General features: G+C 39.0%; 1 protein-coding gene across 20 annotated transcripts in view; it reads left to right on the top strand.

Moving 5' to 3' along the window:
• The window catches only part of Pex5l (peroxisomal biogenesis factor 5 like), a 228469-nt gene that overhangs the window by 194359 nt on the left and 8807 nt on the right, over positions 1–25303 (top strand). For all 20 annotated transcript variants that reach the window (XM_015494335.2, XM_048814237.1, XM_015494330.2 and 17 more), the window contains 6 exons: positions 13843–13959; positions 16375–16518; positions 18976–19046; positions 20730–20927; positions 21891–22056; positions 22371–22528. In XM_015494335.2, coding sequence (XP_015349821.1) covers positions 13843–13959; positions 16375–16518; positions 18976–19046; positions 20730–20927; positions 21891–22056; positions 22371–22528 — 854 coding nt within the window. The remainder of the gene's footprint in view (positions 1–13842; positions 13960–16374; positions 16519–18975; positions 19047–20729; positions 20928–21890; positions 22057–22370; positions 22529–25303) is intronic.

Genomic DNA, 25303 nt, shown 5'->3' on the forward strand with positions numbered 1-25303 from the left:
CACAACTTACTCAACACACAACATCTGTGTTTGAACACTCTGGAGACCCCTCCAGCTGAACACATCCTGGTCCTAACTCCTCTTCATAACCCTGTTTTGCCTTTTCTGTTCTCTGATTCAGGAAACAGGAACCTCCACATGAGAAGCCCTGTCCATTCATTCTCTCTCTCCTCCCTACACTTCCCTCCAAAGTAACATCTAACTGAACACTAAGTCCTATTGATTCTATTATCCAGACTGAGTAATCTTTCTAAAAACAGAGGTCTACATAATGATTTCTCACTTGTCCATAGAATAAAGTTCAAACTTGCTGACCCAGCTTACAAAATCTTTTAATGATCTGGACCATTCCTGTCTCTGCATCCTCAACTGTGACTCCTCCTACCTTGATATCTACACTGACATCGTGATAAATCATCAGTTACCTAAACAGGCTGGGGGATCTTGCTCCTAGCTTTTGCACTTGCTGTTCCTCCTGCCATAATTGTTCCTTCCTCACTCCGTTACCTGGTTAACTTCTGTTCAACATCAGAGCCTTGCCTGGCTATCTCTGCATCCAAGGAGACGCCTACCTTCCATGTTTAGGTCGGCTTCTCTCCTCTTTTCTCCCAGAGTATACTGATGCCCCTTTCTCAGCCTTCGAAGCATTTTGTGGCCTGTCTGTCCCCAGCAGGGTGCACGCACCAGCCGCACATTAGCCTCTCTCTTGTTCCTTGCTACACTCTGGTGACTAGAGTATTGCCTGCCCCATGGAAAGCTTGGCAATCATGTTTGCTGAATAAGTGAATTAAGTTTAAATGCTCCTCTTCAAAATTTATGAATTTCCTCAATCAAAGAGGGTCTACATGAAAAAAAAATCCATTTTATAAAGACGTTGGAAAAGCATTAGTCTCTAGCACATGCACGTATTTCTTTTTCAAACTGTTGTGTGTGTCTGGCTTTTCAAAATGGGTTCCTAATTACATGATAGCTCCTGGGACCACTGCAGTTCCAGTACAACAGATCTTACTAGTGGAGTCAGGTAAATGAAAATAGAGGAAGCCCAGTCCCCCGGAGCCTCCCCTGCTCCATCTATCAGGTTCTGTGGGAAAGAGAGCTCAGATGGTAGATTTTCTCCTACGCTGGTGGAGCCTCTGGCCTGGCATTTTATTGGGCCTCTCTTTTTCAGTGTTTTGATACTGAGAATGAGGCAGCAGCTGCCAAGAAGTGAGATCCCATGCCTAGTATCCTTGGCAGAGAAAATATTTCTCTAATCCTGTCCAAATTAATCCTCACAGGCCAATAAATCAATACACAGGGAGAATGTGTGATGATTTGGGCCATCTGGATTTTTTTAAAGCATTGGTGGGTATAACAGAAACTCATAGCTCCATGGGATCCATCCCCAGCATGGGCACATTCACTTTCCCACGTGGTGTCAGCACCACCACGTCCAGGGCTGGGGAGCCGCTGGCAGATTTTCAGAATCCTCACCTTGCTGTTGAGTCTGCCCGTTTGATTTTAGCATCAGAGAATTCAGTATGAACCATCTTCTCACCCAACAGCCTCTTAACAAACTGGATCTAGACTCTGTCTTCACATCTGGTCCACCATTGTGACAATCAAATAAAGAAAAAGGAAGGAATTAGAATATCAGCACAAAATGATCAAAACAATGTAATGGATTTTCTTTTAATTGGACTTTTCTTGCCAAAATGACAGAATCAGTTTTGAGTGTTTTTTTTTTTTTAATATCCTAAAAGGGTGGGGTGAAATATTTCCACAAACTGAAAGGTAGTATCTGCACAGGTATTCAATACAGCAAGTTTAAATCCACTAGTATAGAGGAAGAGGAAAATACTACAAAAGAAACTCCTTTTAATATAATCCCTCTCGTGTGTGGCCTTTTCAAAGGAAAAGGACTGAGGAAGGAACCAGTTATCCCCAGACATACTAAGGATGTTTTAGCAGTTTTAGCTTTAAGTGCTGCCCCTGCAACGGTGTTTTGTGTTCTAAGCCAAAGGCTTTACCTTTATCATTCACTGTGTGCTCACAACAGGCCTCTCACATGAGTGTTTTTCCCATTTTAAGATGGGAGACTAGAACTCAGAGACATTCAGCAACTAGTTCAAGGTCACACCAATTATGAAGTGCCAGAGCTGAGCTGAAAACTTAGTCTCACTCCCCAACTCCTGCTCTTAACCTGCATTCCCAGTATGAGATAATGTTTGAATGCTATTATTTTATTATTATTATTATTATTATTATTATTATTATTAGTTGTTCAAAACATTACAAAGCTCTTGACATATCATATTTCATACATTTGATTCAAGTGGATTATCAACTCCGATTTTTACTCCATATACAGATTGAATGCTATTATTTTTGCAGGCCCTGACCAACCACAGAATAAAATCTTGTTAGTTACCAGAAAATAATTCCTTTATGGGAATTTCTCTTATTTATATTATTTTAAAAGAAACAACAAGAGAAATCAAAATGTTGGAGAGGAAAGGTCAGAACTACTTAGATAGCCCACTCCACTAATAGATCACCTGTTTTTGTCTTTCCGTGTTTCTCTCAGTCTTTGTCCATTCTCTATACATAATTATATGTTGTTTCAAAGGCCATTTTAAATAACTGGTTAGCATTAAAAAGATGACTATATCAAATGAGTTTTCTTCTCAAAACACTAAGATTTATTTTAATTTTTCCTTCTACATTCTTGGTTTCATTTCCCTTTCTGGAACAATAACAACAATAAAATCTTGAAGAATTCTGAGTCACACAGCAGATGTGAGGATGAGAAAACCTGCTGGTTAATTGGAGATGAGTTTCACTGGGCACAATCACATAAAAACAAACTATGTGTGATAAACTCCTACCCCTGAGAGCTGGTCTCAGGATACACAAAAATTATTCCACCAAAGATCTCTGTTTTTGTGGAACTTCAGATTTTCACACCCTGGGTGTCTATTTCAGCATTTTCCATGCTGTGTTACACACACACACACACACTTCAAGATAAAATACATTCAGAACTATTGCTCATATTCTCCTCTCAGAGATTTAAAATATACATTAGCATATAAAGATCCTGGCAATTTACACAGAAAGAGACCTATTTATTTCTGTCCAGAAGTTGTAAACTCAGTTGCCCACAGAGCCAGCCAGGTAGATAAGGACCTGGTGGTGGCTGGGATGTAGTGGAACCATATGTATCTCCTGAAGCTCTCTGCTTTTGAAATGTGAGCCTAGTGTTAACTGATCTTCATGAAATGTTTTAGCACAAGTTTTTATGTGAAATTTTGCAACTAAGATAAGGTAGAGGAAACACATGTCTTGGCTACATCTACTAAAAAAGACTAGAGCTGAACAGTAATGGAAGCAGTAAAAATGGATTTTTTTGGACTGCTATTGTCTTTTTTCTCTTTTTTTAAATTTTAATTTGTTATATGTGACAACAGAATGCATTGTAATTCATATTACACATGTAGAGCACAATTTTTCATATCTCTGGTTGTACACAAAGTAGAGTCACATCCTTCGTGTCTTCATCCATGTACTTAGATAATGATGACCATTGCATTCCACTGTCTTTCCTACCCCTTTCCTACTCCCTTCCTCTCCCTCCCCTTTTCCCTTTTGCCCTATCTAGAATTCATTTAATCCTCCCACCACCACCCCCACAGCATATTATGGATCAACATCCTTAAATCAGAGAAATCATTCGGCATTTGGTTTTTTGGGATGGCTAATTTCACTTAGCATTGTATTCTCCAGCTCCATCCATTTACCTGCAAATGCCATGATTTTATTCTCTTTTAATGCTGAATAATATTCCATTATCCATTCATCTACTGAAGGGCATCTAGGTTGGTTCCACAGTTTAGCTATTGTGAATTGTGCTGCTATAAACCTTGATGTGGCTATGTTCCTATAGTATGCTGTTTTTAAGTCCTTTGGATATAGACCAAGGAGAGGGATAGCTGGGCCAAATGGTGGTTCCATTTCCAGTTTTCCAAGGAGTCTCCATACTGCTTTCCACATTGGCTGCACCAATTTGCTGTCCCACTAGCAACGTATGAGTGTGCCTTTTTCCCCACATCCTCACCAACACTTACTGTTTGTATTCTTAATAGCTGCCATTCTGACTTGAATGCACATGGATTTCCAATTTTCCCAGCTCTCACCATGCACAAATGGTGAGATGAAATCTTAGAGTACTTTTAATTTGCATTTCTCTAATTGCTAGAGATGTCGAACATTTTTTCATATATCTGTTGACTGATTGTATATCCTCTTCTGATTTTTTCAAATATTTGTTTCTGATTGTATATTGATTGGGTTGTTTGATTTTTTGGTGTTAAGATTTTTGAGTTATTTATATATTCTAGAGATTTTTGCTCTATCTGACATATGTGTGGTAAGAATTTATTCCCAATTAGTAGGCTCTCTATTCACCTCACTGATTGTTTCTTTTGCTGAGAAGAAGCTTTTTAGTTTGAATCCATCCCATCTGTTGATTCTTGATATTAATTCTTGTGCTATAGGAGTCTTATTAAGGAAGCTGGGGCATAATCTGACATGATGGAAATTTGGACCTATTTTTTTTTTAATAGACACAGTGTCTCTGGTTTAATTCCTAGGTCCTTGATCCACTTTGAGTTGAGTTTTGTGCATGGTGAGAGCTGGGAAAATTGGAAATCCATGTGCAACAAAATGGATTTTATTCAGAAACATTGCAAAAGAGTAAAACAGATGTTTATAACTCAGCTCAGTTCCAAATACTGAAAAAAGCATGGACAAGTGAGGATCTATAGCCATGGAGCCGGGTGGGGGTCCATGGATGGAAAATTATTAAGAGGGAACAACAGGGGTAGAGAAGGGTTTTGGTTAAATTGACCTAACAGATTCTTGCTAAAGGCTGACTATTGTGGTAGACCACCTGGGATTGGGAAGGTAAAGGATTCCATAAGACAGAAAAGTGAAGAGATACTGAAGATGGAGGATTCTCACTAAACTGTCTTAGCAGGATCGTTGGTACAACTAGACTCTGCAAAAGACAAATGTGGAAGCCAAGGGTTGAGACCCGTTGAAAAGAGAGGTCAAAGGAGCTTTGGTCAAGCAGTCTTAGTCAGATCTGGTCTTCAAGTCACCAATCTGCAGCCTCGGGTTTAACCTGAAGAATCTCTTAAACCGAAAGAACCTCTGCTCCTAGAGCACTCTGTTGGGGAATGCTGCTAAGCTTCATCAGCCTTCCACCCCTGGAGGAAGCTCCAGTCTATTGTCCTTTCTCTAAGCCTACTCTTCATTCCATACTCCAGTCCTCCAACCTAGAAGAGTAATAGGTGTTCCAGTTACCATGACTGTGTAAAACATTACTCCAATACTTTTGCAGGAGATAACAATTTTTATTTTGCTCAGAACTCTGGAATTCCAGTGGAGCTCAGAGAAGATAACTCATCTTGTTCCCCTAGATGTCAGGATGACTTGAAGCTGGGGGCAATGGAGAGGAGCTGGAACCATTTGAAGGCAGCTTGCTCACATGTCAGAACATTTGTGCTGTCAGTCACCTGAGACTAACTAAGGTCATAGCTGGAATACAGACATGTGGCCTTCTTCTGGGCTTGAGCTTCCTGGCAACATGGTAGCTAGATTCCAAGGGTAGAATGTCAAGAGAAAGAGGAAAAGGCATAGAAAACTATATCACCTTTTAGCAGCTGCCCTAAGAAGTCATTCCAGGTTGCTTCCATTGCATTTTATTTATCAATACAGGTATTTGAAGACAGGGCCATACACTATACCTCTTATGGGAGTGTGGCAAGGTTCTGAAGAAGATAGGTGTCAATCCATTTTGTGCTGCTATCACAAAATACCATAGACTGGGTACTTTATTTTAAAAACAGAAATTTATTTCTTACAGTTCTGGAAGCTGGGAAGGTCAGGATGAAGGGACCACATCTGGTGAGGGCCTTTTTGTTGTGTCATAACATAGCAGAAGCCACCACTTGACAAGAGAACACACTTGAGAGAGAGACAAAGAAGGCCTTTTATAACAAAAACCATTCTCATGATAGCCAACACACTCCCATGATCATTTCATCAATCCTTGCATGCAGGCATCACAACCTAATCACCTCTCATTTGGTCCCGCCTTCCAATACCTTTGGATTAGGGATTAAGTTTCACACATGAACTTTGGAGGACACATTCAAACCGTGGCAGTGGGGAACAGCAATACTGCTATGATCATTTTTGGAAGAGTTGATCTGCCACAAAAGGAAAGAGTGAATTGTTTTGAATTCTGCCTCTGTCATTTATCAATAGTAAGGTGACAATGAATAAGTGATTTCATCTCTCTGCATCATATTTGCTCACCCTCTCCTGAATTATAGTTATCGCCATTTTTATTTTTTCATTGGACAATTGACTTCTTGTGTCAATCTATATGAATCAGGGCAAAATTAAATATGAATCAAATCAATGGGGTTGGGGTTGTAGCTCAGTGGTAGTGCACTTGCCCAGCACACCCAAGACCCTGGGCTCAATCACTAGCACCATACATACATCACTGGGGAATTTTAAGGGATGGCAGCATATTAGCAGTTCCAATTTATCCATTTATTTTAGTTATCCTTAAGTTAAAATAGAGATACTTCTAATTTTGTGGTCAAACCTAATTGTTAATTAGAAAGATCCTGGAGCTTTGCTAAAAAAAAAAAAAAACCGATCAATGTGAGATTGTGTGCCAATTCTGCCTGTGAGAAATCTGGCTTTCTTTTTGCCTCTTTAACATCCATTGATTAACTGTCACTGGATCAAAAACTTAAAAAACAAAACAAAAACAAACACCAAACCAAACAAAACCAACCAGCTCTGCTGATGTGGAAGAAAAAGAATTATCTCTTTCATGTTTTGTTCTAATAGTCACATGATGCAAAGCCCAATGATTTACATGTAGTCTGGGTTTATACATATTTCTAAGAGCTTATTGTTTTAACAGATAGGGAGTTTTCCAGGTCTTTTTTCTACCTGTTCAGATGGCTAAAGGAAAAAGAATCCTATTTGCAGCTGAGCACATGGCTGGTGGCTCACTGTCCACATAACAGCTTCCTTATTCTCAAGACTTGTCATCACACGTGACATGAGACTAGGCTCAAATGCAAAGGACCTTATCACCATCTCCTCATGCCTGTGGGAATGTATCCCTAGTCACCTGCCCTTACTGGCCCAAAGAGCACCCAGGACGCCTGCAAGAAATAAACGGCTCCTAAGAAATTGGCCCCACAAAACCTTACTCCCAAATCATCAGTGTGTTCTAGAGCAGTCAATGCAATTCTTCTTCTCCTTTTTTTTTTCAATTCTTCTTCATGAATGAAGATACCACTGCTATGACCATGTGAAATTTCATTCTGCAAAGACATACCCTGGCTGTCCAAATGGGAAGGTGTCACCTTCCCATTTGGACAACAGGTTTTGCTCTTTATTCTTTTAGACTCCCCCTTGCCAGATGAGAAGAGAAAGCACAGAACAGGAAACTACCTTAGATTCTGTTAGAAACAGCTCTCGATTTCTTTCTGATATCCTGCTCAAGCCTTGTGTTGCATTATTTCCAGCCTCCTGTGTCCTTTCCTCCCCTTCCATCATTTCTAATTTTTCTTTCCCATGTTTCTGCACCTGTTCTGCTAGTGCAGTGCTTGGTAAGAGCCTCAGGCTATTTGCCCAGGTACCTGCTGGAGACCACGGTGATGGCTGACTCCTGTAAACAAAGAAGCTTGTCTATCCAGAGGCAGCTGCAAAATTGATGTTGAGTGCTAGCACCAATATTTTTTGTTTTCAACACTTCTGAACCATACCATTTACAGTTTGTAAACTATCCTAAGAAACACTTTTTCCATGTAAAAATAAAATGGCATTAACTGACTATTCCTTAGGGCTTAGATGTTACAAATTCTATGCACTTCATGTGAATTATTTCATTTAATCCACGCAACCACTCTACAGGATATTTACATTTTACAGATGTGCAAACTCAGTTGAAGATGTGGATTAACTTGCTTAAGGTCGCATGACAAGGGACCTAGGGAAATCCAGACTATTCTACCTGAACCCAAAACCTGTGTGTTTTCCTCCCTGTATGGTTAGTTTTGAGAAAGAGAATGTGTGACAGGTCCACTTCTTACTTCATACAGATTTTACTAATTTTGCATCTTCCTGTTTGACTAAATAAATATATTTATTAATAACAGTGCAACCCGAGGAATTCTGAGCTTTTAGAACTGATTGAGTCAAGTCTCCATCTGATCTTTGACACTTCCCTATGACTCCTCCCATTGGTCATTCTGTCTCAATTTGAAGACTTCTAATGTTGGGGAACCCCTCCTTCTCAGAAGAAAGGAGCTCTACCTATTTCCGGGCAGTTTTATATTGCATTTGGTAAAAATCTGTCTTCCTGGAACTGACATTCATTCATCCTCGTTCTGCTGCCTACAAAAAAAGTCTGAGCCAGCTCACCCAGCTCTCATCACACCCCTGAGCCTTGCTTTAAATTGCTCCCCTACACATTCTTCCTAAGCAAGATTCTTCCTGCCTGTGATGTCTTTTGCCCAAATAGACTCCAGTTTTATCAGTGACCCTAACTACATGAAGCTGTCACCACTGCACCCAAAACACCAAGTAATTCTGACCAATCAAAAGTCTATCTCATCCTCCATGAGGGTGCTGCACCTCTATCAGTACAGCCCAGTTGGACTATGTTCTCTGGGCTATCACATGGAATCCTCCTGAACTATTGTACCCCAGGGTGATGAGGTTGCAGTCTGATCTGCATGTAGTTTCATTTCCACAAAAATTGTTTGCTGAGATAAATATTTTATCTGAACTTATACAATGGTTTTAATTCCCTGCCACATAAAAAAAGATTATTCTTTTTCTTCCGCATCAGCAGAGCTAGTTGGTTTTGTTTGGTTTGGTGTTTTTTTGTTTTGTTTTTTAAGTTTTTGATCCAGTGACAGTTAATCAACGGATGTTAAAGAGGCAAAAAGAAAGCCAGATTTCTCACAGGCAGAATTGGCACACAATCTCACATTGATCGTTTTTTTTTTTTTTTAACAAAGCTCCAGGATCTTTCTAATCAACAATTAGGTTTGACCACAAAATTAGAAGTATCTCTATTTTAACTTAAGGATAACTAAAATAAATGGATGAATTGGAACTGCTAATATGCTGCTATCCCTTAAAATTCCCCAGTGATGTATGTATGGTGCTAGTGATTGAGCCCAGGGTCTCGGGCGTGCTGGGCAAGTGCACTACCACTAAGCTACAACCCCAACCCCATTGATTCATATTTAATTTTGCCTTGATTCATATAGAAATTTTTATTTTATAGTTTTACAATAAAAAAGTTAAAGGAAAAATGTTAAATATACTTTTGAGGAAATGCTTTAGAATGTAATTTTTAGAGATCAGTAAACAACATAGAAGGCCCCTTCAAAAAGACTACGTGATCTTGTGCTGAGATCTCCCCTCCAGCTGATTCTGGTTTAAGTTAATCTGCATAAACAAAGAAGCTTGAGCTTTCTAATAAATGCCGTATTCCAACTTTATAAATGGGGACACAATAAGGTTTAAATGACTTGCTTCATAGAGATAAGGGAGCTTCTAGAACACTTCTCTCTTCTTCCACAGAATATCAGTGCTGAAGGAACAGGTATCAATTCCATAGAATATCAGAGCTGAAGAAATTGTTCTATTGTGGGGTCATTAAAGAAGACATCATGGAAAAGTTGAATTTGAAAAGAATTAAGCTTCTGATTCAAATGTATGTCAAGATCATTGTACTGTCATGTGTAACTAAGTAAAACAAATTTTTATAAAATAGCAATTTCAAAAAAAAAGAACAGAATTAAGCATTTTTTACATATACTCTTACTTTTTCACCAAAATAATGTTGGCTTGCAATAGGAAATTTGGGCTGGGGCCGGAGCTCAGTGGTGGAGCACTTGCCTAGCATGCGTGAGGCACTAGGTTCGATCCTCAGCACCACATAAAAATAAAAACAAATAAAATAAAGGCATTCTTTCCATCTACAACTACAAAAAAAATTTAAATTGGGAGAAATTTTGAAAAGTACAAGGAAAGGTGTTGGGATGAGTTACTCATAATCCCATCCCATAAAACAGCACTACTTGTGTGCTTCTTTGCAGTCTTTCTCCCTGGCAGAGTATTGTATTATTAGCAATCATAATACTATATTTTCTATCATTGCAACCATATTGTTTCTCAAGGAATATTATAACTCAAGGACTATTCAATGTTTTAATAAATTCTTCAAACACTATTTTAATTGCTATTTAACAGTCCCTTAAAGAACTTTGCCATAAATTTCTTCACCTTGTTCCTACTTTTGAATCATTACATGGAAGAGATAGATTTAAATGAAGAGAGTAGAAGTGTCTAGAAGAAGAATATGCAATATAAAAAATTTAAAAACAGAACATTCACAGCATGTGTAGATAAGCTTTGAGGTTTGTTTCCTTTACATTTTTTTTCCAATAGGATAAAACACTAATAAGAACACCTACTTTTGTTGAGTATCTACCATGAGATTTATGCCACAGATATATTTTATCATTCAGTCAGGATAAAAATTAATCCAAGTTTCTATTACATCTTCATTTTAAAGATGAGGAAAACAAGAGCCAGTTTTCTTAAGGGACTTGCAAAAGGTCAACAACAGAGAAAGAACTTGAACCAAGATTCATCTGAGAAGAAAGCTCCTCCTGTTGACCACCATACTCCATGTTTCATGTACCATTGATATCATCAGAGAGCTATTCTTAAAAATGGAAATAGATTGCAAACAACAGCTCATAAGCAGATAAGCAGATAACTTGTTACATGTCAGGTATAAAAACCAATCTACCGAAATCCCAGAATAGCTAAGAAAATCATCAATAAATAAAATCTCCTGAGTCATGTCTAAAATGTTTAAAATTCAAATATGTTTCAGGTTTCTCTAAAATTCATTAAAGAGGGAGCTGCGTTAATTGCAGCTATGTGAATGAAGTCTGGATTCTGAGACTAGATGAAAATTGATTATGCTAAAAGTAGTCTCCTATAATTAAATGAAAACCGTGCTGTGAGCACTAATTAGTCAGCAATAACTTATTTTAAGTGAAAACAGTCAGTCTTGGTGTATCTCATTAAATGAGAGCCCAGCAGCCCCTCTCAGCTGAGATTCCACAGCAGTCACCTACAGCTGTAATTTGAAACTGCAGGAAAGGGGTGATGTACCCTTCTGGAACTCTGGTGTACACATCCTGTAGCCCTCTCATTCCTTCACTCACAAGACCTGTAATATACTTTGAATTCCAAGGACTCTCACTAGGGAAGATGTCTGCCTTACAAAGTACACAGAGCCCTTGGTCTCTTGCATCTCCCAGTGGGGGTTTAGGAAAGTCAGTAAATATCATAAAATTCACTTGGCATATTTTTCTTCATTTCTAATGAAGACGAATTAAACCTGCATACTTGAAAAGTTAAAATGCATCCTCTGAAATTTTCTCCAAACTCTTCAATATCTGATAATATTCAGTTTTCCTGGTATTAAAAAAAAGAGAAGATAAGTTATTTGCTGTTGTTGTTGTTCAACTTATTGTTTAATTATAAAAGAAAATACAAAAAGCATAAAAGAGCAAGGAAAATATCACCCACCATTCCTTCATCCAAAGACAGATCGTTATGGACATGGTACCATATTTCTTCCTTTTATCTACCCATAACTTTTGTTATTCGTGCATTATAATTATATACAATAATGGAATTCATATTCATAAATGCACATAACTACCCATAGCTTTTCTATATTTGAGATCATTCTGTTCACACAATTTGGTATTCTACTAGAAGGATCCATCAAAAAAGAAATTTTACATTTTATTCCTTAGCCTAAATACCTAGTAGTCATTCCATGTGTTTCCAACATCTCAGACAGATTGTCAATTTGCACCGCTGTGAGCCCTCCTGGAGAAGCGTCCTCTGCCAATAGGATAGAACCCATTACTGGGTAGGGATGAATATTCTGGACCAAATGAAAAAGGAGATCAAGACTCACTACTTATTTAGTGCTTGGGATTGATCATGCACACTTTTAGCCAAAGTAAATAAGGTTATGACTATCATTCACAGCAACTTTGAGAATAATTCTTCTGGGGGAGAGACAGTACCCAGGAAGACCAGGAGGATTAAAAGGAGATTAATTAACCCAGCCAGGTAGAGGATGTGTGGACAAGTCACAGAACTTAGAGTCGCAGAACTGGAGACTTGCAGAGGGAGTATGAATGTCAGTTCCAGATTCAGTCAAGGAACACCAACTTTTGGTTTTGTTTTGTTCAATGAAAATAAAGTGGTTTCCAAGCATCTTTCTTAGCAAACTGTCAGGTAACTTAATCTGAGACACAAAATCTGGAAGGCTTATGTAGTGCCAAACACAAGGCCAGAGTGTCTACCCTCTTGTTATGGTAACTGCTAACAGTCTTCAAGCCCAAATGGTTCCTCAAAATTCTTGAGCTCAGGCCAATTTCCTAGGAAACGCCCAAAAGCTGAGCAAGAGTCTCCTTCTACTCAGCACCCAGCGCTCTCCATCTCTTTCCCCCACTGTTCCCCCTCTCTCTCAGACTCTATAACACACTCCCACCTTCCTTCTCCCTCTAGGTCATCTAAAGTACTCTCTTCAGGCTTAATAAAATGGAAGCCAACCCTGAGCAGCTCTTAAAGAAAAATTCTGCTTTCATGTAGGAATACACACCTTCCTAGATGTCAAGGAAAACCTTGGCCTGGTTTCCCCTAGAGGAGACGTATGGGAAAGCTAAAAAGGAAACACACACACACACACACACACATACACATGCGCGCAATAAGTAATACTTTTCAAAAAAAAAAGTATCATCCTGCCACAGAAAAGACCTTGAAGAAGATTCATTCATTTTCACACCCAAATCCAAGGTCCTTCAAGGAGGCCAGGTTTGCCATAAACTGATAAGCCTGGGCTTGGAAACTAGATGCAACTCAGATCCTGTGAATCCTAGCTCTGGGACCCTAATCTGCAGACTCCATTTTCTCCTACCACTGTGTTTAGCACAGAGTAAGATCAACTTTCCCTGTCCACAGCCAGCTGCCTTCCAAAATCACTGCCCAGCCAGTCCCAAAGCAATTATTCGAATTCTTCACATTCTAGAAGCAACTTAAAATGTGGGCTGGTGTCACACTTGAAACTTTCTTAAATTCAGAACTCCCCAATTTATAATGGCTCAACTTACGACTTTTTTTTTTACTTTAAAATGGTGCAAACGTGATACCCAGCCAAAAGCAATCATACCTTGAATTTTGAATCTTGGCCTTTTCCTATGCAAGTAATATGCCACAGGACAAGCTCACAGTGCTTGACAAAAGCAGTGACCACAGCTCCCAGTGTACTATGTGATCCCAAGCGTAAACAGCTGATTGTTTTCAGTATATAGAGCTGTTAAGCTCTGATGATCAGTAGGTTAGGTGTATTAATTCATTCTCTTCTTACAGGGTCTTTAACTTAAAATAGGTAAGTTGTGGAACATTTGCAATGGATTTTCTGATCCTTCAAGTGGTAGTTATTTTCCTGCTGGAAAAAATCACACTGGTCCACTTCGACATTTTCCCTTCCAGAAGATCTTCAACCAGTTGTTGGATGTGACCAACTTAAACACCTTTTGCCTCCTCAGAACTCATTTTGGTGAATAAGAAAAACTTACCCCCACCTGGGAAAACCAGATAATGTGGCATGTTTTTAAATCATCTCCTTTGGGCTTTCCTGTCTCCTAGTCAGATACAGAGTTTTGGGATAAGATGCAAGCAGAATGGGAAGAGATGGCCCGGAGGAACTGGATATCTGAGAACCAAGAAGCCCAGAACCAAGTTACAGTCTCAGCTAGTGAGAAGGTAAACCCATTCCGTTCTTACATGCGCTGACAAATTTCCTCATCCTCTTCACAGCGTGTTTTATAGATTATTAAACTATTTTGTCAGAAATCTAAAAATCAAAGATAATTTAATATCGATCTGACCTAGGAGAAATCACCGATAGATGGAAACAAGATAACCATCCAATGTGTAAAGGCAGTGAGCTGAAATCAAAAGCTCTTATTTATCGTCAGTGTTCAGACCATTTGTCAGCCACCCAGAACCTGGATCCTGACTGCTTGGGGCAGTTACAGAACTAACATTTAGAGTGGATTGGCAAGAACTGGGCTCATCAGCCGCTTTAGTCCTGCTGATGTGCCAACAATAGAAGCTATATAGTGGCGAGGGAGTGAAGGAGGGCCTGGGCTTGCTTCACAGGTGGTCATTACACCACTAGCAAATCATGGTAGAAAAAAGTCTCTCCAAACCACCAGGTCAGGTCCCAATGGGAATCCTCAGAGATACTCCTCTGATAGGAGTCCCAGCAACTGTACTTGTGCAATGAACAATCATGAAGTCCTGGTGGCTCTAAGATCAATCCTTCAAAAGCACTTTTGGCCAAGCCAGCAGAGAGGGGGTTAATTGAAAGAAAGAAAAAGACATAGAATTTTCTTACACAGAAAAAAAAGTACATGTCTGTGTCTGTCTGTATTGGGGTTTTGTGATGGAGAGAGTGTCAATTGCATTCACTTCTGAATAATTTCCATGATATTTTTCTGCACGCAACAAATATTTATATATTTATCTACTCTGCAGTAGGTACTGGGGATAAGAGACTCTGATTTGAGGAGATCTGCAATTTACATAGTGATTAAAATGTTTCTCTCCTCCCAATACTCTCTCTTTCTCAGAAGGCCAGGCAATCATACAAAATCAGAACAAACATCTTATTAAAAATAGCTGTCTTATCCAAAGAAAGCAGAGCTAAGGTAAAAAGGGAGAAGGTTGATGTAGATCATCAGACACTGGGCTACAAGCCGTGTGCCTGAGGCCTACCAGGGACCCTCACCTCTGAACCACCCCATTTCCATACTATCCACCACATAAGTTGGTGGTAACTGTGGTCTTGATGAGGGATTTTGTCTTTCTAAGCACTAATGGAAAATGAAGGCCTCCACTTCATCTATTTTAGGCCTTAGTAACATCATCAATGGACTAGCTTATTTGCATCTATCAGAGGAGAAGGGTTTTATGATGATCTATGCTAGTGAAGTTACAACAAATAATATTGTTAGACACTTCAGGTGATAGTGTAAGTTGGGGAATACTTTCTCAAAAAATATTTAGTTACATATACCAAAGGCCTAAAAACAGTTCAAAGCTTTTAACCAAATTGATCCCTCTAGATTCTATCCTTAGGTAATAAGCAAAAGCACTAGAGTTTGAGAAAGGAGGCTCTCACTTTAACTTTATTTTATAATAATAAAAATTTTAAATAATGTGAAAGTCTGTCAGTAGAAGATCAGATAAATAAATGTAATATATCCATAAAAATAATTTTAATGGCATAGGGTAAACAATCACAATGTACTACTGTGAGGACTAAGCCACAGATTACAGATGTAGTATGAACCTATTTATACATTCACAAAAATACTAGGTTATTATTGTTTGTTTAAATTTTTGCAATGAATAAACTGTCCATCTTTAAGACACGCATTTTTTGTGGGGGAAGGTGCTGGTAACCAGGGATTGAAATCAGGGGCACTCAACCACTGAGCCACATCCCGGCCCTATTTTGTATTTTATTTAGAGACAGGATCTCACTGAGTTGCGTAGCACCTTGCTTTTGCTGAGGCTGGCTTTGAACTCAAGATCCTCCTGCCCCAGCCTCCCAAGCCACTGGGATTACAAGCATGTACCACTGTGCCAGGCAAGACATTCATTTTTAACAGGGGCAAGATAGTCCCCAGTAGAGCAAAAACTTTTCTAGGTGGAGGCAAAAAAGATCTTACATAATACAGTATCTTAGCCTTGGGTACTGTTTGGGCCACAGTTTCCAAAGAGATGTACAGTATGTTTTATTAATATTTCAGAGGGTTGGGTGGCAGCACTCAACAAAAACCATGTTTGAAGAGTCAGTAATTTTGAAATCTTCAGGGGAAATAGCTAAAACAAAAAGAACAAAACAAATATCAGAAATAGCACAGCTCCATATCATATTTAAGTTGTGGCATTTTGAGTAACTTTTTTGTTTTCTTTTATGTTATTTGCTATCATCTAAAATTTATTCAATGAACATGCACTACATTCATAATAAGGGACAGTATTCAGTTTAATTGAAATTGAATACATCCATCAAAATAAGTCAATTAAGATTTAAAGAGGTCTTGCTGAATGTAAGAATGCAGAGATGGTGGATGGATGGTGTAATGGCTCTTCTCTGTGTCGTAGGGATATTACTTTCACACTGAAAACCCCTTCAAGGACTGGCCTGGAGCATTTGAAGAAGGCTTAAAAAGGCTGAAGGAAGGGGACCTTCCAGTCACCATTCTGTTCATGGAGGCAGCGATTCTTCAGGACCCCGGAGATGCAGAGGTAGATCCGTCCTCTTCATTCTACTAGACTCAGAAGCAGCTTCATGTGCTAAGGATAGACAGGATGGCACAGGGCTCTCCTGGGTGGCATTTTCACCAAGTAAAAGTTCCCAAAGGGGTTAACCTGGTTTAGTGTGATATTTATTCTAAGAGATAAGTAGGTACCTGTTTCTAATCTGCAGTATCTACACTGCCCAAAGATAAAGGTTGGGGATGAAAAATGAAAAAAGAAATCAAAATTGCCAACCTGAAACACACCCAGTGGTTTTCAGGGAACAATGTGTAGTTTTGTCTGGGTCTCAAGTCACACCATGTATCACCCTTGATTTACTCACTCAACATTTATTGAGCAAATACTATACCCTCAAAATTGCACTAGGTCCTGGCTTTAAATATTGAAGGGCTGGGAATGCAAAGACACCTTTGTGGTCTATTGGGAGAGGTGACATAGTGTCATGAATATGGTGTCTGGATGTGCTAGGAGAGCAAAGAGCAGGGTCCTAATCCAGCCTTCCCCTACAGGTGAATCCAAAGTTGGGTTTTGAAGGAAAGAGAATTAAAGACCATAGGAAGTCAAGTTGTTTTTCGGAAGGAGTGGTGCAAGGGAGGCAGAGGGACTTGAAGCATCACGTGGAACAGAAAAGGGGAGGAGAGAGTGGGAGAGAGGAGGGAAGGAGAGAACAGCAAGTGTTTTAACTGAGTCTGAAGGCCATGGGAAACCTTGAGAGAATGGCCCAGAAGAGGTATTCAATCTGACTGCATGTAAGAAAATCCCTCTGTCTGGGATGAGAAAGGTGATTAGAGACAGACACTCGGAGACCACCAAAGAGCTTCTGCCGTCCACTACGTTTTGAAATCCATAAAGCCTTGTAAAATGATATTGGCTGTGTAAAAGCTTCCTTTTTAGACTATGAGTGATTTTTAGAAATCATTATAATGGATATTCTAAAAGCAGTTTGCAGAGATTTTAGGATAGGAGTATGTGGTATTGAAAAGACAAAACAGAGGAACTTTGAATTGGGCAAAGGGGAGGATGGGGAGGGGTTACGGGGGTAGGAAAGATGGTGGAATGAGATGGACATCATTACCCTAGGTACATGTATGATTGCATGAATGGTGCGTCTCTACACCATGTACAACCAGAGAATTGAAATGTTGTGCTCCATTTATGAATAATGAATTGAAATGCATTCTTCTATCATATACAACTAAGTAAAACAAACAAAAATAATAAATAAATAAATAAAATTTCTATACTCAGCTACTCTAACTACATAGGTTCAAATTCCTATTCTGCTTGTTAGCCCTATGACCTGGGACATGTCATTAAAGCTTTTTAGGGTTCAGTTCCCTCATCTGTAAAATGCATTTCATAATAGTAAATATCTCACCATGTGTTCTAAGGAGTATTAGTTCCTGCAAATGAGGTGTTCAGCTCAGGGCCTGGCACATCCATAGTTAGTTAGCCTTCACTCTTATTATTGATAAATTCTTGGTCTGTATACTAAGAATAAGTAAACTGCTCACCAGTTAAAGCTCCAGATATCTTATTCCTCAAAAGGTTTACAGTGGAACGAGATTGAACTGACAACTAAAATTCTGACAAAATATTGTCATTTTTAAAAAGTGGCATGAAACAATAACATCATCTTAAATTTGTGAATGATATATATTTTACAAGATGTTTTTGTGTATACTGTATCATTCAACACAGCAACCCTAGGAGGTTAAAAAAAAAAAAGTATATACTATTTTCCCAGATTTATAAATGAGAAAATTAAGTTCCTTTGTACCTAATGGATCCCGGTGAGGATCCAAGTTTTCATATCTATGGAAAGTCCAAGGCTAAGGTAATGAATGACATTGTGGGCAGTGAAAATGGTACTGTGGCCAAAGCTAGGAAGAAGCCTGCTTCATCAATCTTTTCATAGCAAGTATTATAAGACTCATGATAGGTGAAATCAAAATAGAGACTGCTCTAAAAATCACCAGTATGCTTGGGGGAAATAATAAGTATTTTTTTTTTTGGTTTATGTGATATATTCATGTTGTATATCTTGATATTTCTAGTTGTAAACTTTAGCCTATTTACATTTTTGGGTTATTTTCTACTCCTTTTCTTTATAATTATGAAATCTTACATATTGATCTTTTGGTTTTAAGATGCCTGATATCATGGGATCTGAGAAATTCAGAGACTTCTGGAACACTGGATGATAGGAAAGGATAAATAGTGAATTAATTTAGAAATAATGACAGAGGATCTTGACCCAAATGTCACAAGACAGTTTGAACAAAAAAATGCATGTGATATTTTTTTCCTTTTATGGGGCTCTTACATAAAAGTATCTGAGTCAGGTAGCTCTGCATACAGGAGCTGCCACAGGTAAGCCAACTAAACACAGGAGTAATCCCTGCTTCCTTTTGCAAGGTTAATAACATCAGTTGTCTTTTGTAGGCTTGGCAGTTCCTCGGGATAACACAGGCAGAGAATGAAAATGAACAAGCAGCCATTGTCGCCCTCCAGAGGTACATGAAGCTAAGCACATGACCTTGGCTGGTGGACACCTGGGAATGCACTTGCTCAGTTCCACATTTGTCTTTTGTCCACTCCTGAAGCACAGTGTGAAAAACCAGGCCAGGACCAGTACTGGGTTGCCACATGTCAGTCACACTTAGCTCTAGAAAACAAGAACTTATGACGAAATAGTGTTCTTCAACCACAATATTTTGTTATCTGCAAATCAGTTGGTTCATTAAATACACAGTTTCTTTTAATTTTCTGGACTTTTGTAGCATCTGAAAGTTTTTCTCAGGATAAGCATATTGAGATAATGAAGATTTGTGGGTGGGAATGGGAACAGAGGTAGATGTAGGTAGCATCACCCATTAACTTGATTAGAATCCCTATGAAGCCCTGAAAGTTTCTACCAAATAGACTCTCACTTTCCCTGCCCTTTCTTGAAGGTACTTTTTATATAGAGCTGTAGGAGGAGAATGTATATGCACATGCACATATAGTCCAGAGGTTCCACTGGAGTGTGTGTATATATGGAAGTGTACATAACCTGTGTGCATGTGTAAATCCTAGAGATTCGGAATGTTAGTATGTGAGAATTCTAGATCTGGGGCTTTGCCATCCCAGAATCCTAGATTTCAGTATTCCACATCATCCAAAGATGTTGTGATGCCTAGGGTGTTGTTCTTCCTTGAGATCATTTTCTATAAAGGAGAGAACTGGGGATCGGGGAAGGTCAAGGTTACACATTATATGTAAAAGAGACAGAACTTTAACCCTCATGTCCTGACTCTGGAACTCTGGGTCAGTGGTTCTTAACCCTGTATACACATGGCAAATAGAATGATCTTTAAAAAATTAAATAAAATTAAAAAAGACTCCCAGGCACTCCTGGTTTAATTGCTTGAGACTAGGAAACCAAGCATCGGTAGTTTTAAACCTTCCATTCTCAGGAGCATTCAGAGTTGAGAACTCTGCCCAGTACTGATAAGTTTCTGAGGTTGGGACCACCACAGGGAGGCATTAGGTGCTGCTTAGAGCTTGTTCCTTAAAAAGTCTTTTCCAGGGACTACCATTATCATCATTACCTGGGAGCTTGTCAGACCCGTATTTCCTCGGCCCCATCCCACCCACTATACTAGAATGCAGTACAGAGGAAGGTTCAGGGTCCCAGGTGATTCATCTCTACTTCAAAGTTTGAAAAAACCCTTGCTAGAGGCCAGATGAATAGAATAAGGGGGTTCAGTCAGTCACCTCAATCCTTTGTAAACCCACATTAGTAGTCTGGAAATGGGAAATTCCCTCTCCTCTCCAAAACACTGTACAATCTTTCATCTCTGAATATTCAAATATAATTCAAGTCCAGTTTGGGGGCAGGGGATAAGGTAATAATAATATCCTTTTCTTCTCATTAGATTAACTAGTAATAATTTATGTGCAGGAAGTAGCCATACTTCCATAGTTGTAAAACCATTCATTACAATTAAAAAAATCAGTCATCATCAGGATGAGTTTTAAATGTTCTTAAAAATCCTCTTTGGCCATGATTTTCATTAGAAGATACATGGTTTTCCAGGGATGTAAACAAATGTAATAACATTTTTCAACATTTAATTGGTAAAGATTTCAAATTTTCTAGAGAACTGTTGGAAAACTGAAAAACCTAAAATTATTTCTGTTTTGTCTTCTTTCAGGTGCTTAGAACTACAGCCCAACAATTTGAAAGCTTTGATGGCTTTGGCTGTGAGTTACACAAACACTGGTCATCAGCAGGATGCCTGTGAATCTTTGAAGAATTGGATTAAGCAAAATCCAAAGTACAAATACCTTGTGAAGAGCAAGAAGGGATCTCCAGGCCTCACTAGAAGGATGTCTAAATCCCCAGTTGACAGGTATCCTTCTCATTATAACTGGCAGTAAATACCCAATACACAATTAATCACCTTAAGGGTGATGAATGAGCCTCAGATCTCTACATCACTCCCTTCACAAAGGCTTTTAGGGCAGCATTCTGCTGGAAGAGAGCACTGAATAGAAAGATCGATGCTCACATCAGAGCTATTATGTTAATCCGTTTTCCATCACTGTAACAAAATAATCACTGAGATAATCAACCTACAAGGAGGAAAGGTTTATTTTGTCTCATAGTTTTGGAACTTTCAGTCCATGGTTAATTGGCCCTGTTGCTTTGAAGCTCATGGTGAGGCAATGTGTCATGGTGGGAGCACATGGCAAAGGAAACTGTCCACCGTATGGCAACAAATAAGCAAAAGGAGCATTTATTTGATACATGGGCCTTTGGGGAATACTTATCCAAACCACAGCAACCATCCTTTGGACACATAATCTCCATCATGGGCACCCACAGACATTTCTCTGAGTACCATATTTTAAAGCCAACTGCTTTGGACATAAAATTCACCTGAAATATAATAAGTACTGATTGATGATCCATGTTTTATGAAGTCTGAGAATTAGGAATGGGTAAATGGAAGTCCTTTCTCCTAGGAATTTTGTTTCCATCCACAATAAACCTTGATGTTAAGTCCTTTCTCACTGAGGCCCTGGGAAATTTAGCTGTGGGGTTTCCACACTAGTACTCCCAGGGTCCCTAGATTTGTCCCTGTAGAGACCTTACTTATAATAGCTCCATATGTGTGCAACAACATATTTCAAGAAAATCAGCTGCATTTTTCAACGTTCAGTATTAGTAGTCTTCTCCTTAAGCTAAGATATTTTGACAGAAATTTTCCAGTCTGCAATAAATCGAGACTTGAAATAGTCCAAAGAGCTTCAATAGTCAATCATTCATGCCTGGACTCTTTGAGTAAAGAAACTAATGTTTTCTTTTGTAGCTCTGTTCTGGAAGGAGTGAAGGAATTATATCTGGAAGCTGCCCACCAAAATGGAGACATGATCGACCCTGACCTCCAGACAGGCCTGGGGGTACTGTTCCACCTGAGTGGAGAGTTCAACAGAGCAATAGACGCATTTAACGCTGCCTTAACTGTTCGGCCAGAGGTAAGAGTGCACAGCACAGCACGAAACCACCATATTCTCTGTAATAAGTTTCCACAACCTACTTTGCCCATTTCTTCTACACTTTATTTCCCTTCCTCTGATGTTTTGTGGCAGTTAATATTGAACTATCTAGAATAGAAATGTTAATTACATGACAGCGTCAAATGATGACTGCATTTTGTTGAATGAATGTCATTTCACAAAGTGATTTATGACGATGTCTGAGTAATTCGCCTCATCATGGTACCTGTCCGTGAGCACGATGTCAGCAAGGCTCCTTCTGGTTGTTAGAGAACTCTGCTTTTTGTCATCAGGACTATTCATTATGGAACCGTCTTGGGGCAACCTTGGCCAATGGAGACCGCAGTGAAGAAGCCGTGGAGGCCTACACCCGAGCTCTGGAGATTCAGCCAGGCTTTATCCGGTCCAGATACAACCTGGGAATCAGCTGCATCAACCTGGGCGCCTACAGGTGAAGGATGGGACAGGCAAGACCCGAGATCACTCTCAGGACTGAGGTCTAATAACCTGACAGGTGGTCTCCCAGTAAAAGTACCTGTTTTGGCAGGAGTAGTCCTCTTCCTGCCATTAAAAGTAAATTCGGGAGGTTGAGACAGGAGGATCGTGAGATCAAAGCCAGCCTTTGAACTAGGTTAGCAAAAAGCAAGGTGCTAAGCAACTCAGTGAGACCCTGTCTCTAAATAGAATACAAAATAGGGCTGGGGATGTAGCTCAGTGGTCAAGTGCCCCTGAGTTTAATCCCTGGTATCTACATCCCCTAAATAAAAACAAAGAGTAAATGTGGAACCTTCAGACTCCAAGGCCTATTTAAGCAGGGGACAATATGTATCACTGGTTTTGAATCTTCAGCTGCAATCATCTGGACATCTTGGGAGATGTAGATTCCCAGGCCCCTCTGCCAGAGATCCTGATTCAGTCAGCCTAAGTTAGAACATTGTCTATTTTTAACACCCCCAAGGGCAGCTCTCTGTGAAACATGAACAGTCCAATCTTGCATTTTCCAGGAAAAAAAAAATCTTGGGGGCATAGGCAAGCAGACTTTGGAAGTTTCCAGAAACCAGTGTTTGGCTAAGCAAAACCAAGAATCCAGGTTTTCTAAATCTAGTAAACCAATAATTTTAGTTGGGTAACAAAAAAGAAAAAAAACATGATGGGTTTATATTTTGAAACACCTTTCTTAGTTCCTTATGACTTGTCCTTAACATTCAAGTTTATATTTTCTCTTTCTTTTCCTATGTACAGTAACCATCAATGATCTTTTTCTTTTGGGTAATGAAAGTATGGGTGATTTTTTTCTTCTTTATTTTCTTTTTCTTTTTTTTTTTCTATTTTCTAAATAAACAGGTTTGGGATTTATATTTGAGAAAAAGAGAACTAAACTTAGCTTTAAATCCCACAAATAATGCAAACCTTTCCTCCTCTGAAAGAGCAGTGTTTCATAACCAGACAGGCTTGGGATCAGATCACAGCCATGCCATTCACTGGTTTTGTGACTCTGGTCATAAAACTTTGAGCCTTCATATCTCCACTTATAAAGGAAAGGGAGAGGAAGAGAGAGAAAGAATAATAACCACCTTGCAGGATTATCGTGCACATTGAATGTAATTGTCTAGCACAGAGCAATAGCTCATTATCTACTGGGCATTTATTACAATTATTGCCATCATAATCCTTAGTATCCCTATTATTATTATTTATTTAGATAAAGTATCTGAGACCTTCATAACAAGGTTACCTTCTTTTGACATCTGAAGAGTTGCTCTTTCCAAACTGTGTTTGTGTGTTTTGCCAGTGGCAAATTTTGAGGTCTTAGAAAATAGCTGTTGCATTTATACTAAAAGGATCTTACAAAGGACATTAGCCACTGGATTACACCATATCTTCTAAGAGGATTTTGCTCAGGTTAAAACCAGGAATAGCTGAGTGGCTCCTGAGCAGCTGATTTGTTTTATTTAAGGATACTGAAAAGTGCTGCTGCAGAGGCCCTCTTCACATAGGCTAAGCAGAAACCCAGAGCTGACGCTGGGCCACCTCCCCGCCCGGCAGCTGTCTGAAGCCCAGGTGATGTCCATTTTGCATGCCCACTTCCTTCCTGGTTTCATCAGATTCTCCTAACCTGTTTTTCTCCTCCCCCCTTTTATTCACTCTTTTCCAGGTATGTTCTGTTTATCTATTTCAGGAGACACCTTTGTCTTTTTGAAGGCAACAAAGGAAGATGTAAATAAAAACACACATAGACATACCAAATTCAATTAAAGGGAGCTCTCATAAAGATCTCAGATGCGTTTTTATTAATTGTAACTTTTTAATGTAGAAAATAATACTTGCAGCTTCGAAGAATACTTTCTTGGCATTTCACAGGTGTGAAATTCATTTGTCAGAGACCATGACAACTAAAGACCAGCAACTTGATTGAGCTGTGAAGTTTCAATCCTCAAGCAGGAGGAACAACAAGTCAATTTTCAGGTTGCCAGAATACCCAACAAAATTTGAATTTCAGATAAAGGACAGATATTAGTTTTTACTACAAGTATTTTCTAAATATTTTTATTTGCTAAGTCTGATAACCCTGATCAATTGGTTACTTTGAAACAGCTCAACCAAGCTTTACGGATCTTTTATTGTCGTGCCAAATGTGGAAATCTTGAGAAGTGATACATAAGCATTTGGGGTTTTCTCGTGAGGGAGGACAAAAAGCCCAAAACCTTAAATGGATTCTGAAAAGAAGTTCAACTTCTTTACTTTAACTTGCGTTTATACTAAGGAATAGGTACAGGCTTAGGAGTTACAGGTAGAGGTACAGGCTTAGGAAATAGCAACTGTTATTAGCAATGTGACTCTGAAGAAAGCCAGGAGTGAGTATAGATTCTTCTGTCCTCACCAAAGACCTCATCCTCCAGAACTGCAGGTGTCTGTGAGTGCCAAAGGCAAGTCTTATCCTACTACAGTGGAAATAAAGGATACGGTCGATATGAAACTTGGGTAGCTTAAAACATTACACCCTAGTCAGCAGGTGCTTCAGAGTAGTTAACCCTATTCAAAAATGAGGACCCTTTTTTTATTTTTTAATTTGTTTTATTTGTTTTAATTAGTTACACATGACAGTACAATGACCTTGACATATCATACATTTGAATCAGATGTGGTATTTCTCATTTTTCTGAGTGGACAGGTTGCAGAATCACATTGGTCATGCAGTCACATGTATATATATATATATATATAT

Source organism: Marmota marmota, unplaced genomic scaffold (genome assembly GCF_001458135.2).
Source record: "Marmota marmota marmota unplaced genomic scaffold, marMar, whole genome shotgun sequence".
In the NCBI taxonomy this organism is placed as follows: Eukaryota; Metazoa; Chordata; class Mammalia; order Rodentia; family Sciuridae; genus Marmota; species Marmota marmota.